The sequence below is a fragment of the Passer domesticus genome, chromosome 5, assembly GCF_036417665.1.
Source record: "Passer domesticus isolate bPasDom1 chromosome 5, bPasDom1.hap1, whole genome shotgun sequence".
Classification (NCBI taxonomy): Eukaryota; Metazoa; Chordata; class Aves; order Passeriformes; family Passeridae; genus Passer; species Passer domesticus.
This window is the reverse complement of record NC_087478.1, coordinates 2105337-2122620: the sequence shown is the minus strand read 5'-3', so window position 1 is coordinate 2122620 and position 17284 is coordinate 2105337. Positions and strand designations below refer to the sequence as shown.

At 42.4% G+C, this 17284-nt stretch overlaps 1 protein-coding gene across 4 annotated transcripts in view; it reads left to right on the top strand.

The window, feature by feature from the left end:
- Nucleotides 1–17284, top strand: part of MKLN1 (muskelin 1) — a 105052-nt gene that overhangs the window by 50134 nt on the left and 37634 nt on the right. For all 4 annotated transcript variants that reach the window (XM_064421672.1, XM_064421671.1, XM_064421676.1 and 1 more), the window contains one exon: nucleotides 15345–15557. In XM_064421672.1, the coding sequence (XP_064277742.1) occupies nucleotides 15345–15557 (213 nt within the window). The remainder of the gene's footprint in view (nucleotides 1–15344; nucleotides 15558–17284) is intronic.

The following is a 17284-nucleotide window of genomic DNA, read 5'->3' as shown; positions in this document are numbered from 1 at the left end:
ACCTCCCACTGGAAGGTTCCAAGAACTTGCTAATGAACATTTCAGACCTGATCCTGGTGTTTGAGCTTCAGAAACCAATTGTTTATTTTTTTAGCTTCTGTCAAAAATGAATAGAAATGGACAACTACCAGATGGAAATCTAGAGGACAGGGGTTACTGCCAAAGGCTACACAACCCCGAGAGCTTTCGTGGAATTCATTTGAACCATTTTCCTTGGCCTGTTTTGCTCAGTATTTGACGTATGAAACCTGAAATGAATGTAGCTTGGGTTATAGGACCAGACAAAAAAAGTCCAAGACCTTTGACTTCTGTAATTCATTTCAGTGTACACTGAAATCTTCAAATTTTGTGTGGTTATTGTATTTTGTGTTCATTACTTCTTTGTCAAAGGAAAATTCATGCTGCCTCTTCTTGGAGGTATGAAAAGTTTGAGATCCCACCACTTTTTGACAAATTCAGGAGTTGATTTCCTCGGCTATTTGAAAACATAAAAACGTCTTGTTTCTCATTTGTATTTCTCAGTTTCTTGTCACAGCTAATTTTGTGAGCTTCCTTACCAGATTAAATAACATTTAATATTTTCTTTTTTTTTTTCATAGCAAAGGTTTTTTAGCGGTTGTGATCAAGTAGGACAAATAGCCTGAGCTGAAAAAAAATAATAAAATCTCACAGGCATTTCCTGTAGCCCTCGAATCTCTGTGTCATGTACTTACTGATTGGAACATCCTTTACAAAATGAGCAATAACAAAACTGAACGTGATACTCTGGTTTCTGTCAGAGCTGTGGAGAGGTAAAATTCTTGTATTTATGTACTGTTTAGTCAAAAAGGGGTTGCTGTGTTTTCTTCCTGCATAAACCAGTTGGGTCAGTCTGGTGTTTATGGGATGCATTTCCTTCTTGCTGGGGTCGTGCCACATCCAGTTGAGTTTCTCTAAAGCTTGGGAGGACTGGCTGGGATGGGAGAAAGGTGGAATGCACAAAAGGAGAGCTGTGGAGGAGACACAGTAGAAGGGTTGTGAGTTGATGTGATTGAATGATTATAAAGGGATTTTGGAGGGTAGAACGTTAGCAGAGTGTTATGGAAGTTCAGGAAATTCAGATGGAAGATGGGAATGGTCTAGCGAGGAGAAGAAGAAAGAGGAGTTTTTAAAAAGTGAGACTTGCTGAATGTGTGAGGAGTTTTGAAGAAGAGATGTACTTAATAGAGAGAAGTATGGAGAAACGTGGCTTTGGAAAGGGAGTTCTGGAAGAACTCTCCATGACAAACTTGTGAGGTGGGGTCCCTGTGAGCCCTGTGGAGTTCAACAAGGCCACGTGCAAGGTCCATTGCATGGACTGGGGCAATTCCAAGAGCAGATAGAGGCCAAGCAGAGAATGGATCCAAGAGCAGCCCTGAGGAGGAGGAGGAGAAGGACGTGGGGTGTTGGTGGATGAGAAGCTCAACAGTTCTCAATGATGTGGACTTGAGCACTTCTGCTCTGGAGGCAGGCTGGCAGAGCTGGGGGTGCTCACCTGGAGAAGAGAACGTTCCAGGGAGAGCTCAGAGCCTCTTACTGGGCCTTAAAGGATTTCAGGAGAGCTGGAGAGGGACTTGGGACAAAAGCATGGTGTACCAGGACAAGGGGGAATTGCTTCCCAGTGCCAGAGGGCAGGGTTAGATGGGATATTGGGAAGGAATTCCTGGCTGGGAGGGTGGTGAGGCCCTAGCACAGGTTACCCAGAGAAGCTGTGGCTGCCCCTGGATCCCTGGAAGTGTCCAAGGCCAGGTTGGATGGGGCTTGGAGCAACCTGGAATAGTGGAAGGTGTCCCTGCCCACAGCAAGAGGTGGCACTGGATGGGCTTCAAAGTCCCTTCCCACCCAAAGCATTCTGTGATTCTGTGACACATTCAGCAGTGTTCAGGAGGCCCCCTGAACTGTAGTTCAGGGGTTTTCAGAAGGTACAGTGAGCTGGCAGCTGCTGTATTTGGAAACCAACAATGGCTTTTGGTTTTTGTTTTTTTTTTCCAAAGAGATCTGGATGAAACCTGATTTAGAAATGAAAAGGTCAATCTCAAATGTTGAGAAGTATATTCAAAAACAAAGACTCCAAATGTTTCTCTAATAGGGACATAACTGCTCACAAACAATTTGCAAAAAGGAAATGTCTGTTGACATGGAATTTTAAAAAATATTCAGAGTAGATTCCAGTGGAGCTTAATCTTGTTTTGTTGTATTATGCTAGTTCTGCTTCTGGCTTTTTTATTCTAATTAATCAGTGACAGTGGTTAAATTAGCCACTCAGTAATTAAACTTGGATAAGAGTGAAATATGGTGAAAGTTGCATCCTGTCCAGTGTTATTGTAGGGATAATGCAGAGTAATGTTTTTGGGATAAGGATACTGGGAGCTTCTGTTGCAGTGCATTACAAAAATGTTGTGTGGCCTTTTTAAAATATGTTTTTGCTGCTGTTTTTCAGTGTTTTCCAGTGAGGTGTCTCTTTGTCACCCAAAACTGCATTTGGCTTTTTTAACAATTAGATACCAAAGCTGATTTTTCATAGCTCTTTTCCACAGACTCATTGAATAGTTCAGTTGGAGAAGCCCTCTCAGATCAATTCCAACTGGTTCTCCCAGCACTGCCAAGGCCACCACTAAACCATGTCCCCAAGTCTCATATCCACATGGCCTTTGAATGCCTCCAGGGATGGGTGCTCCACCACTGCCTTGGGCAGCCGGTTCCAGGGATTGAAAACTCTTTCAGTGAAGAAAATTTTCCAAATATCCAAGTTCAACCTCCCCTGGTATAACTTGAGGCCATTTCCTCTCCTCCTGTCCCTGTTCCCTGGAGCAGAGCCCAATCCCCCTGGCTGTCTCCTCCTGGCAGGATCTTGTGCAGAGCCACAAAGTCCCCCCTGAGCCTCCTTTGCTCCAGGCTCAGCCCCTTCCCAGCTCCCTCAGCCACTCCTGGTGCTCCAGACCCTTCCCCAGCTCTGTTCTCTTGTCTGGATATACTCCAGCTCCTTATGTCTGTCTTGTGTGTCTGGACAAAGTGCTCAGGGCACTGCTGGAGTAGCTGATCACCTACAGCATGAAAACAGGGTCTGCAGGTCTGAGCACACCACCACTGCTGATGGCCAGAGAGACCCCACCATCCCTTCAGAGTAGGGATCCAGCAGTATTCCTGCTGTGCTTGTCAAATCCTCGTCCTCAAGCCTGAATCCTTGCAGGGAGATGATCCATGGAGCAGCTCAGGACCTCTCAGCTTAGCCACAGCTTCTGTCTCTGGAGTGTGTGACAGCCCTGTGAATCCGCTGGCACGAGGCACAGCCAAAATGGGTTTCATTTAAGAGCCTTTAAGAGTTTCTACCCTGAATCAACTGGAATTTTCTGACAAATGCTGTTGTCTTCAGGGTTTTTTAGTGGCTGTGAATCAACAGACCTCTTCAGGATTAAGGAGTAAATAGTTTTAAAAAAACAAAACTTGTCATTCTTTGGACATTTTTACTCTAGGCCAATGTCAGTTAACAGGGAAATTTCATGTGTGTGTTTTGATGTCTATTTCTAGTTTCCAAGCAGCAGCTTTTTCTTTTGAAGGGTAATTTAGTTAAACTCAGTGCAGGAGGACAGTTTTAAATGTAGGAGAGACATTTCATTTGGTGTAAATTGATAGTCAGGGGATTTTGAAATAGGATCAAAATGCTGAGGGGTGTTGATGCCTCTGGAGATCAGATAAATTAGGCTAAAGCAGTGTGATAGTTGGCATATTTTGTGTGTCTCTGGTGTTCCTCTACCTTGTTCTAGTATTTCCTAGAGACAAGAGATGGGGGGATCTCCCTTCAAGCAGTGTCACTGCACTGATTGGTACCTTCTGTGCTGCTTCTTGGAAAATACATTGACTCATCCTCATTCTGGCTTCTTCAGAGAACAACCCTGCTCACAAATCAGCTCTGTGAAGGATGTGGAAATTGTGTAAATGGGTTAGGTTTAGGTGACACTGTGTTTCTCTCAAAAATAGTTGAAGTGTTTCCTTACCAAAGGTAGAAGTGAAGGTCTTGTCATGGTTTAACTGCTTGAGAGGATAAATCTTTGCTCACAATGAAGGAAAGTGTAGGTCAACAAGTGCCTCCTGTTCAGTAGGTTCAAAATGATGTAGAAAATGGGTATAGTGTGAGGTGACAGTTTGCTGTGAACAGAAAGTGCTTTTCCAGGATGCTGAAAGTAAAACTGACAAGTGTAGAAAGATTTCCTAATGGTGAGAGCCAGGGGGAATTTCAGCTGCTATTGTATTTCCAGTCAAATTTTCTCCAGTCTCTGCATGCATTTCATTGCATTTGTTGACATGGATGAATTTACCCAAAGCTTTCAGTGTCATATTACCACAGAAGCATTTTTTTGTAGGAGTTTGTGACACCTCTGACTGTTTTTTGGGTGTGATGCAAAAGTACATGAGCTCATCATTGTAAAGCTTTTACCCTGTGCTGTTTGAAGAGTAGGAAGTGAACTAGTCTCAAATATTGACTTCTTCCCACAGATGGTGATACAGTTTGGAAGACACATCAAGTGACTTGAGGGGCTTTTTCTTGCAAATATTGTGATGTTTACGTAGTTGAGATCTAATACAGCGAGTGTGCCATGTCCTACTGCTGAGCAGTTCCAGTGGTACAGATGCTCAGTTGTAGGAGATTCCTGGTGCTGCAAAAGCACATAGGGAGAAGGCAGCTGTCCCTGAAAGAAACTTGGATCCTGCAGACGTACCTCGGAGCCAACTCCCTAAATAGTGCAAATGCCTACAAAAGGAGGGACAAAGACAGCAGATGCTGGAGTGAACCAAATGAAAAGTATCCTAGGCTGATCCTAAATATCACAGGCTAATGGTTTATTTTCCTCCCTATTTAGTAGCATAATGGTTTGAAATGTTCTAAGCCAGTATTCTTTTACCAGAATGTTTGAGAGAGACTTTCACATATGCCTAACTGACATCCCCAGTGATTTCCACTTAGGCAGCCTAAAGCAAAAAAACCCTGTTAAGGGAGTAGCACCTCAGGTTTTTAAAATAATTTATTTTTAAATAAACTTTTTGGAAAAGGTTTTCAGCTTTTAAAGCTGTTCTGTGTGCCTCAAGAGTTCTGTCCTCTTAATCCTTTTTTTTTTTAACTCTGACATTTTTTTAAGGAAAAGATCATCCATATTTGAAAACAGCTTTGGGTCTTAAGTTATTCAGTTCCTTCACTAGGTGCCTGTATTTCTTGCTTCCAGCATGAAAAAAAAACCCAGAAAACCAGCCAAACTTCAGTTATTCCTCACACCAGGTGTTTGAATGTGTGGAGGTCCTTTTCCTCCACACTCTGCTGTTCAAGTCTTTTGGAGAAAGGAACATTAAATAAATGCCTTGTGCCCAGAGTTCTGGAGGCTGCACAGTTCTGGCAGCCCTGGAGCTTGTGCGTGCCAGTCTTCAGGTTATGCTGAATTTCCAAGTCATCATAAAGCTTTCAGTTGCAAAGTAAAACTACTTTTAGTCCTTGAAGTAATGCATCAGGCAGAGTTGATTTGTGGCGTTTATGTTCCGATAAAAATCACCACTTCAACTGCAGCTTATGATGAGTTTAATGCTCTGATCTCTGGTCTGGAATGGAACTTTATTTTACTTACATGGCTTTATTAGGACATTATTGCATCATCCTAAATGCATTTTGCAATTCCCTGTAAATTGTAGATGAGGCAGCATAGAGTCATTCTTGGGTGGCTGTGGATGCATCCTGGGGGGAAAATGGCATTACAGGATTTTCAGGTAAAGATTTAGTGAAGAGGTTGCTGTAGGTACAAGGAATTCTGATTTATATCCTTTTGGCTTTTAAAGACACAGAAATATGCACCTGTGAGATGAGCCAGCTGGAATGCCAGGACCCCAGCATTTCACACTGAAGGGATTAAAAGAAAAGGAGTTTAAAGAAATAGGAGAATATGTAGAGGTGGAAGGAAAACTTAACTCTTTTGCCGGTGAGTGAAAATAGCTTCACACACCAGTCAACTTGCCTTGGGAGTAATGTCTTATTACAGCTACACTGTTATATTAATGTTGCATTAACATTGCTCAGTCTGTACAAATACAGAAATCCCTGAAGAAATATCAGTTATCCCAAGGTGGTAACATAGAGAAAAGCAGTCTCAAGTAGTATCACAGACAAATCTGTAGCTAAATTGTCTGTATAATTACGTGCTTGAAAATGTAGTAAGTTTTTGTGGACCTTGCTACTGAGATATTTCAGCAACTGGGTTTTGGAGGTAATTGGGAATTGAACTTTCTGGAGTGTCTCAAGAGAACTTATTGGCACAGCGGCTGGTGCAATGGTGTGTTGAATTCAGATCTGTCTGAAAGAGCTTACGGTGTTTAATAGGACTTAATCCTTGAATTTTCCAGGGCTTGCGTGTGATGGAGATGTTACTGATACTGGGCTTCAGGAAATTAAACAGCCACTTTTACAACTTCCCAACACCTTCAGGTGCAAACTACTCTTTTGTCACAGCTCAAAACTGTCTTCACTTTCTCAGAAACATCTGAGAGCCTGTGGCTGTCGAAGGATTGGACTTAGAATTTCATGTTTGTCTATCACCGGCATCTCAAGGGCAATTAATTACAAAAAAAGAACAACTTCCAAAAGTGTAGCCTTGCTTGTAACCTTTGTGGCTAAACAGTTCATAAGCAACCAGTTAAATTTTTTCAGCCTTCTGGTCTGCAAGTGGGGCTGTAGCTCAGCTGAGTAGTTTGTGTCTATGGAAAAATCTCTCTTGGCTGGACCTTCGCTGGCCATTGTTACTGGTAATGAGAGGACAGCGTGAACTTGTGATGCATGCAAAAATGACCTCATTCAACATCCTGCAATTGTTAATGGGGTTAGTTAAATTCAACACACGAGGGACGTTGTCCTGAGGGCCCATCTCAGAGCTGGTGAAAGCTCTGGTTCTCTGGTGGGTTGTCTGTTACATTTCATCAGTGTTGCTGAAAGCAAAGCAGTGGATGTGGAACAAACTGACAATTTACTTGGTAAAATTTAAGAAGTTGAAACTTTTTTCACATTTCTCCAGTGTAAGCAGTGCTTTGTTTGCAGGTGAATTGTGCCTTTTGTTAGAAATAGCACAGAACTGATGTCCTTTTGCTGCAAGGTCGCCATGTACTGAGGTATTCCTTCAGTACTTCTCTTGTTTGCATTTGTAAGCTGAATCACAAAGGTTGGATGACTTTTATTTTTGACTGTAAACTAAAGCCTGCACAAGACCTTCATACACATTCCTGCAACCTTCTTCAAATAAATTAAAGAATTGCAGAATGGTTTGGGTTGGAAGGGACCTTAAAGATCAACTCATTCCACCCCCTGCTGTCTACTGGGACACCTTCCACTATCCCAGGCTGCTCCAAACCCCATCCAACCTGGCCTTGGGCTCTTCCAGGGGATCCAGGGGCAGCCACAGCTTCTCTGGGTACCCTGTGCCAGGCCCTCACCACCTTCCTGAGCAGAGAATTTCTTTCTAACACCTGATATAAATGTCTTCTCTTTCAATTTAAAAATGTTCCGCCTTGTCCTGTTACTATCTGCCTGTGCAAAAAGTCCCTCTTTATCTTTTTTTATAACCCCATTTTAAATACTGAGTGGCCACAGATTATTTCCCACTATTTGCATGCTTGAAGATGTGGGAGCTCCCTCCCCACTGGCTTTTAAGATGTTTTACTGCAGCATAAGATCCATGGTGTTATGCATTGCTGGAAGGCCTTGATGATACCCTGGTGTGAGAGCAGAGAGCTCAGGAGATCCAGGAATGTGGCTCCTGCACTGGTAATTCTCTGGCAGTGGCTGCCAAAGCTGTTTCTGCACTGTAGGAAATCTCAGGCAGCACAGCTGTCAAAGCACAGTGTTGGTGCTTTGGAAAGTTCAGCTGTGAGGACACACTTGGTCTTTAGAGGTGCCTTGATGGGGGCACATCAGAAGCCAGAAAATCATGTATTAATTAATTCCTTTATGAAAATACTCTCAAATGAGTTATTTCTACAGGCAGGTGGCACAGAGGCTAATAAATAATAATTTCATGAGAACAGAACATTATCTATTTGTTTTCATAGCAATGCTAATGAGCTGTGCTGTGATAAACCTGTGCTGATCCCTGAAGGATGGAGCAAAGACTCGGAGTCAAGTTCGTGTCAGACTGGAAGGGTTGGGCTGTCAAGGGTCATCAAATCCAGCCCACTGCTGTCATAAGGATTGTGTTGTATGATCTCTGAGCCTGATCATTTGACTTATAAGCTCATTGAACCGTCTTTCAAAAATAGAACATCAGGCCATTTATTTTTTTAATTCTAATTTAAGCAGGGAAAGTCTCTTTGTGGCAGGCTCAGCTCAAGGCCACACAGCATCAACACTGGGAAATTAGGACTGTCCCAAATGTGAGCATGCTTTTAGGAAGGGGAAAAAGAAAGCTTTATCCTGTTAAACTTAATTGTTTTCCCACCTTGAAGAGATGTGCACACAAAACTGTGTGCTAAAAGCTGCCTCTGACTTTAATCTGCTCCATCATGTCTGAGTCAGATGCCCAGAAAGGACTTTGCTGGTAAATCTATCCCGTGGCATCGCTGTAGGAGGGCACCAGTAAGCAGATTAGCCATAGCTCAGATTCTGTGTCAGCTGCCTGACCGAGGGTGTCTTCTTGTCTTGGCTGTGCCTGGACTTATTAATAGTTAATTATAACTTTTTAATATCCAAACCTAATATTTATCATAAGGAATTTAACTCTCTTTTATGAAAAATTGTGTCAATTCCTGCCTTTCCAGTACTGGTCTTGAGGAGTTTTCAGCATGATGGCTCTTAGGTAGATTCTGGTATATTTCTTAGGCTTCACAAAATATTTTTTGGTAGAACGTATTTAATTTATGTGTAACAGTTTTCTGGAGAAGCTGTGGCTGCCCCATCCCTGGAAGTGTCCAGTCTCAGGGGCTTGGAGCAGCCTGGGATAGTGGAAGGCAGGGGAGCGGGACTGGATGAGCTTTAATGTCCCTTCCAACCCAAACCATTCAGTGGCTGATGAACTTGCATGTTCTCAAAAATATTCTTTATAACTGGTAAAGCACCCTTAAAATTTAGTTGGAATATCTGTTACTTTTATGAATAGTGACAAGAATTGTGGAATGTTAAAGGTTGGAAGGGACCTTAGGGATCATCTAGTCCCAGACACCTGCCATGGTTAGGGACACCTTCCACTAGACCAGATTGCTCCAAGCCCCATCCAACCTGGCCTTGGACACTTCCAGGGAATTTTTGCAGAGTAATTTAAAGAATGGAGTGTACATTGAGTATCCAAAAATTTTTTTTAGAGCTAAACTCTCATCTTAGTATCCTAGAAACATTCCGTCCTTTGCTGCATTTACCCTGTGTGACATCCAAAGGTTTTTAATTCTTGTGTTGTAACTGTCTAGTCTTGGACATCAAATGACACAGGTGGCACTGATGTCTGCCATCATACAGAGTAGGAAGTTGGGATGTGCTGTTTGAGGGAGGGTCTTTCACACTGAAGAAACCCTTACAGAGGGCTCTGAGCCCCTGCTATGTGCCTGTGCTGGGCTGCTCTGGCCTTGTGATGCTCCTGTTGTGTGACTGGACGTGCAGGACCCTCCCTCTGGTGGTTTGGTGCTCCTGGCACATCATCAGTGATTTTGTGGGTGATAGGAACGATATATCAGCACCCAGCTCCTGTTTTGTGATCCTCTATGCTATCATAAAAAAAAGAGAATAGATTAAATTATTTTCTTATGTTTCTGGCACCTTTAGGTTATGGTAAACTTAAAATGCTTTCTGTGAGTAACCTGTATGGGATGAAAGTACTTTATTTTGTTGTATGGCTGCAGTTGTTTCTCTTGCTGAATTTAGTGCTCATCTAGAGCAAAGCAAATCTTTGCTGCGGCTCAGATTAAACATTTTGGGAGCGCATTAGCTGTAGACTGGCATTGATAAAGCACTAACAAGCTCTAATCTTAAAGCACATGGACTTGAATTAATGCCAGGAATAATATGCATTTCCTTTCATTTTCAAGTTTGTGGAGAACTTTCCCCCTTTTTTTTTTCTTTGGGGGGGGTGGAGGAGGAAACGAATTATAGTCCAAAACTGGGAAATGAGAGCAATTAATCTCTGCAGTTGTGTGTAGGCAGGAGGGACTATTTGTTGCCTGACAGGCTGCTCTCAGGACTGGAAACAAAGTAGGTTGTTTGTGTCTTTTTATGTCCTCGTCCTAGTTTGCTTTAGGACAAGAGCATTTACCTCATGACGCTTATTTTTGAACTTCATACTGGAGGCAGTGTTCACATTCCACTCAGTCTTTTACAGGACCAAGAACGGAGAATTAGTCAGCTGTTCTTTGTTTTTATTTCCCTGACTCTTGAACAGGATCCAGGCTTGCTCCTGAGGTTTTTCATCTGGATTGGTCTGAATAAAACAGATTTTTCTTGCAACTGAAACCCCTTTATTTGCAAAAGGTTATGATAACCAGAAGAAGCCAAGCTCCCCCAGTTTTTGTTTGGGATGGGCAGTGGAACCGGCTTCCTGCGGTCATGTTCTCATTAAAGAAGGTTCATAGGACATTTATTTAAAAACAAACCAAAAAATGAAAGCTATCATGTTTGTGCCTTAATGTAGCATTCCAGGATGCTGTTGCTAAGATGATGCCTGCTGATTCTGGCATAAACAGTGATTTGAGCAGACCCTACCCTAAGGAGTTGAGTCCCAATCCTTTCTCCCCTGTATAGGAACAAATCAATTATTCTAAGGAGGCGGTGTTGTCTCTCGGTGCTGTTGTGTTGCTTTTTGAAAACGTTTTGTAAGTTAGTCCTTAAGTGGGATAATTGCTTTCAGCATTTGCAAGTTAAATGAAGAAAGCTCTAATTAGATTTTATAAAGTGGCTTAGCATGTTGAGAAGGCTTTTCATAAAGTATACTGTGTATTCACTTGGCATTGCACAATTGAATTTCGTGTAGCACTGACGAAACCTAAAAATCCTATTTGGCCCTGGGTGCTTAAAGGATTGAAAGCCTTTCTTAAGTGTTCCTGGCCATACAGCCTCTCTTCCTTTCCCCACCATCCCACCCTCACCAGGGCGTTTATCTGTGCCGCAGAGATCGGAGGAGTTGCGTCAACACCAACCTGTTTAAAGAAGAGCCTTGGAGCTGGGCATAAAGCTTGGTATTTTGTAGCGCTTCCAAACAGGACCCTACACATGCTGTTTAATCTGTTTTAGCTGTTATTGTGCTGTGCTGATTGTATGGTGGGGCTGGGTGGCACAGAGCCACTTTGTTCAGGTCAGTCCTGGCTCTGTGTGGGCACTTATTGAGTCCCACACAAACCCAACAGTGCCTGTGCTTAGTAGTTTTTGGTATTGTTTGGTGTCCTGTAGGTTAGAAATGTGATATGCTAATGCTTTCCTCTTGCCATCACAGCCTTGGCAGCAGCTGAGGCACTGGCCAAAGCAGCCTGACACACTTATTGCCATCTGAATAAGGACTTAGCCCAGTCACAAGCCCCTTTCACGTGTGGTTTCTGCAGTGTGTGTGCCAGGAGCTTTCTGATGAGAATTGGAAGGAGTCCCCAGAGCCAGTGTTTGTTCAGGTCGTTTGGGTGGTGTTGATGGATGTGACTTTCAGAGGCTTATGGAAGATGGGCTCTGTTTGGGAAGTGACACCTCTACCACCTCAGTCAATCAGGTTGTGAAGCTTCATCTGCAAAAATGTGGATTCCACATGTAACAACTTAGAAGAAACCAGATCTAAAGTAAAGTACTTATTTATAAATATCACAGAATGGTTTGGGTTGGGATGGACCTTAAAGACCCTCTAGTTTCATCTCCCTGCCATGGTCAAGGACACCTTCCACTAGGTCAGGCTGCTGAGGGCCCCATCCACTGGCTTTGAACACTTCCAGAGATGAGGAATTTTGCACAGGTTTGTTACGAATTCAGACAGTCACAGCAGCAACTTGTCCAAACTGTGACATGGTGATAAGGCCTGAATTTGAAGAAGGGCATGGAGATCTCTAGTAAGAGCCACTGAGCCTGGGACATTAATTAATGGATCATGACCAGCCTACATCCTGGCAGGGAGACAGAAGGTTGCTCTTTTGCCCTCTAGCCATGCTTGATCTCTTCAGCCTTGGGTTGGAGAGTCATCTCTGTTTTTCTCACTTACTGCTTTTAAAGGGTCAGATTCTTTGAACACTTGTGGAATCAACAAACTTTCCTGTTTGAATTTACTGGATTGCTGTGTCCGTGACAAGCTGTGGCACAGTGTTCCTCGTGTGAACAACAGGCTGCTGTTGTAACCACATGGAGCACACGACTTTGGATGAACACTCGCAGCCACCCACAGGCACTTGATTCATCACATGTGCCTTGAAGCGTTTTACTCCTTTGTAGTGTCTTTGTAAATGGACTTTGTGTCCCTGTTTGAAGTACATTTGAGCTATAAGGGCTGCCATGGTCAAGCTGAACTCAGAAGTGAACACAGATTTAGACCTTTTCTGCCTTAAATGTCAAACCAGCATGTATCACTGTTAATGGAGTTATTTACTCATTTTGGTAAACATGTAGGCTAAGGAGGAAACTTTGGCAGGTTCCTTGTGATCTTGTGAGTGGTGTGCAGGCAGAACTCCAGTTTTCTTGGACAACACGTTTCAAATTGGATGAAGTTTCCTGTATGACAAGAGATGGTTCATGCTATGGCAGGCTCTGCAGTTTGGTAGAGCTGAAGTTCTTGCATGAACTTGAGGTGATGAAGATTCTGTGTCTGTAGAGATGAAATGCTAACCTTAAGAGCTCTTTAAGAAAGCAGATAATACTGTGTGAGATGTGGCCAGGACATAATTAAAGAAAAAAAGTATTTTTCCTGAATTCTGTTCTCATTTTAAAATAGCATTAGGAAATCTGTATGTTGCATATTTAGTGTAGCAACTGTGATTTTGATGTTGTTGCCTTGAAATAGGTATTGAGTTGTGAAGTGTCTCAGTGTTGTGTCTGTGCTCAGACCAATTTTGGTTGATGATGTAGCTTTTTGTGGCAAGGCAGATCTGGAAATTGCTAAATTGGAGATTTACTCCTGAAAGTGCCAAAGACATTATTTGAACAAGTTTGGGAGGATTTAATTTAGTCCGCATAGAGGCGAGAGAGTGAGGGGATGATTCTTAACTTGTCCAATTCCATTAAAAAACTGCAGTGGCCTGCCAGAGGGGAGGGTCAGAAAGCACAGGTGGCTCCTCACATCTCACCCACAAGGCAGCTGTGCCAAGGCAAATAGGTGCTCATGGGCAGGGGGCTGGAGCCATATCCCTGAGGGTGCCAGCTCCATGCCTGGGGATGGACTTTGCACACTGGGGTGATTTATTTGTGAACCAAGGGCTGCCCTTGTGAGTGCGCAGATTGGTGCTTCTCATGCAAAGGACCTCCCCCGTGTGTTTGGAACAGGGTCCTCTGCAAGATAATGTTTTTGTATTTTCTAGGAACAAAGACAATTGTGTTGTTGCCTTGTGTGTCGTCTTCCTTCGTGACCAAAGGCAATCACTGAGTTTTTGCTGCATTTCAGGATTTTATGCTAATATTTCACTGCTATCAGTACTTTTATTTTCAGAAAATAAAATTATCCTAATTACCATGAAGTAACTAATCCTCAAAGCTGTAATCATTGCCGCCATAATGCTTCATATTTACAAAATATGAACAATTCAGTTCACCTCTTCACATGGTCTTTTGAGTTACCGTAAACAGTTTCCTGGAACCCTTGCTTAATCAAGAAATTGAATTCTGTAACATGAATAGTAAAGGCTTTTGACAACAAAGATGTAATGCTTCCTTTCTTGTTTTATCCAATTCAGTGATGTGCATTCCATTAGTGTACTTTAAATTTCAATAGAATTTAATTGAAAGGGTACAATTATGAAGATCTTTTCATGAGGCATTGCACATAAGGTAGTTCAGAGAGCAATTATTGTGTTGATTATTTAGTGTGATATGGCTGCTCTTCTTTAAGTATGTCTTCAATAATGATTTCAAGGATTTGCTATATCCTTGCCTAGTTGCCTAATCTTTACTTTTCAATAGTTTAAAATAGATTTCTTTGTATAGAATCCCATAATGGTTTGGCATCATCCCATTAAAGATGAAAGATGTTACAGATCTTTCGTTTAAGATCATCCCATTCCAATGCCCTTCCATAGGCAGGGACACCTTCCACTATCCCAGGTTGCTCCAGACCATTTCCAGCCTGGTCTTGGACACTTCCAGGGATGCAGGGGCAGCCACAGCTTTTCTTGCCAACCTGTGCCAAGGCCTCACCACCCTCACAGGGAAGAATTTCTTCCCCATATCTAATTTCAACCTGCCCAAAGCCATTCTTTGTGTCCTGTCACTCAACTGTGTCAAAATAAACTGCAGAATTGATCTATACTCATGTTATGATGGTTTTCATCTGATATTTTGCACATAAGGCTTTGAAAATCTTGATTTCTAATGTTTTGGTGTACTAGAACATCACTCTCATGCTTCAAGAAGAAGTGTATGAAGGCCCTTAAAAAGAGATTTGGGAAGCAGAAAGGAAACTGCCCAGGTCTGCATAATCATCATCATAATGTCATTAAATAAATTACTCCATGATTTAATTTGAGCACTCCTGGATGGATTAAGCCTGTAATAATTTGACATGGAGCACTCTGTGTGTTTCTCTTGAAGATCATAACTCAGGGCAGTTTTGCTTACCGTGGGAAACTTTCTTTCAGCTGGAGGCTGGGAGGGCCATATCTATTTGTGAAGGACAGGGAGTGCTTTTGTTACCTTCCCAGAGCCATTACGGGATATGATTGCTTGGGGGAGTGTCTGCTTATGATCTGTTAGAAAACAGCCTATTAATAAAACAGAGCTCTTGTAATAGAGCACTTCTTAATCTTCTTCCTGTGTAGTTATTTATAGGCTGTGACATCTTAATTTGCCTCTCATGTGCATCGACTTCTGTTATTTTAAAAGATCAAGTAGTTTTCACACGCCTCTGAGAATCACTTCTGGGAGAAACTGTCTGTTTTCTAAGGAATCTGACAGAAAAGGTTCAAATCATAAGTTTGTTGTGACAAATGCATTAAGGTTTTTGCTGGTGTCTTTTTAAAGGACAGAAGTTACGGGATGTGCTCTTGTAGTTAGTTATATATTAATCCTGTATTTGATTACAAGCAGATTTTCCTGAATTCCCCAAGGATTTCTAGCTGCTGCTAATACTTATTTCCCCTTATCGACCTGCCTGGAGCAATATTAAACCCATTATTCTCTACATTTTTGTGGTCCTTTGCTTTCTCAGAGCGGTCCCAGTGCCAGGTCCTGTCACAAGATGTGCATTGACATCCAGCGGCGGCAGATCTACACCCTGGGGCGGTACCTGGATTCCTCCGTGAGGAACAGCAAGTCCCTGAAAAGCGACTTCTACCGCTACGACATCGACACCAACACCTGGATGCTGCTGAGCGAGGACACTGCAGCAGATGGAGGCCCCAAGCTGGTGTTTGATCATCAGGTCAGCCACGCTCATCCTCCTGCTGCAAGTTCTCAGTGTTTAAAGATCAGTTTTGATCGTAGTCTCTGTGATTTCCAGGCACTGTAGCAGGTAACAGAGCAGGGATGAAGAGGGTGTGATCTGCACTCCATTAAATCCTAATGGCATTGCTGCTCAACACCACTGGCTGCTGGTGTTCTAATCAAACTGAGTCAGAAGAATCATAAAAGCCTTTGCAAACAAATGTATTTTATTAAGACACGTTTTATAGAAGCCCAAAGCACAGTTCATCTGGTTTTAATCAGTCTCCTTGAGCTGGGTTTGCAGATATGCCTTGCCTGGAGGGCCTTGGGGAGCAACTTGTAAAACTGTGTATGATACCTTTGGAAGAATACTCCAAGCAAGCTGCTGGACTGAGGCCAACACAGGAGCAGGATTCTTTCCAAATTGGTTACCTTTAAAAATTGTAGAATGTGCTTTCTTTATAGAGCTTAAAGCACCTTAGAGGAATGGCTACTAATCCTTTAAACAGTCACATCTGTCCACGTGTTCAAATTGAAAACTTCTTTACTTATGTCGTGTTCAGTGGCTTTTGTCTACTTGAAAAAGGTATTTTGTTCTCAATTGATTTTTTTTTTTTTTTTTATGAAGCATCGCCAAGAAACAGCACATCAGGACTCATTTTTAAAGCAGCCCAAGATCAGCTTTATTGGTACTGGCTGTTTTGTAACCAAAGCTGTTGTTTGCCAGCACAATGTGCCTTTCTGCTGACACCGAAAATTAAAGATACGCCATGTCTGCAGAACAAAAGCCAATCAGTCTTTCTGTTCTATTAATAACCAGTGCCAGTCTCCCAGGTGTTGGGGAAGAGGCACAAGGAAATTGTCAGCTGGCAAGGCTACTCTGGGTACTTTGCTTGCCTCTTGAAATGATTCCTTTTTTTCCTGTTCTGTCTCTCAGGGAAGAAGGGCCTCACTGACTTCTGTCAGTCTGCAGCTCTCCTTCTCTCCCTCAACACCTACTGCAATAGCAGTTTTTATTTAACCTTCAGAAATGTGCTGCACTAGAAGTGTTTTGTGTAGGCTTTGCTGAGTAGCATCTCTATCTTACTGTAATCTTGTCTGTTTGCTGGTTTGCTTTTTTTTTTCCCCCTCTGGTATTTTGTAACTCTCTGCTTTGCACTTTGAAAACATCACCTGGAGTCAGGGGGTTTGGTTTGATTTATGTTGCAGTGCTTCTCGAACCTAAACCTCAGTTTAGGTTTGGAGATTAAACATATTTCTGCTGCACTCCCATGAGGAATCTTTGGCCGGGTTAAGCCCCCACTTTGTGTTCCAGTAATGGGGATAAATGTGTGCTGGGGATGGAATCTCAGCAACAAATCACAGGCTGATTTTTGCATCGGTTAATTAGTGGGCAGTGAATTTTGAATTTCTCCCTTGCACAACCATTGCCAAAGGTGATACTCTGTTAACTCTGGCTATAAGAATGTAGCTTGAAAAGGTCCCCATGGATCTTTTCTGTGGAATCTGTGGGTCTATGGAAAAGAACCCTGTGAATCCTTGTGAAAGACCCTCAAGTACTTTTCCCTGAAATCAGCAGGATTTTTAGGTGATGAAGGATACATTTAGTCTTTTCTTTTGCATATTAAATGGCATATAGAAATTAGACTTGGATTTTAAATTTCTTTTATGAGATTAAGACCTGACAACCATGAATATGTGTGTCCTTTTCTGTTTGTTGGAGTC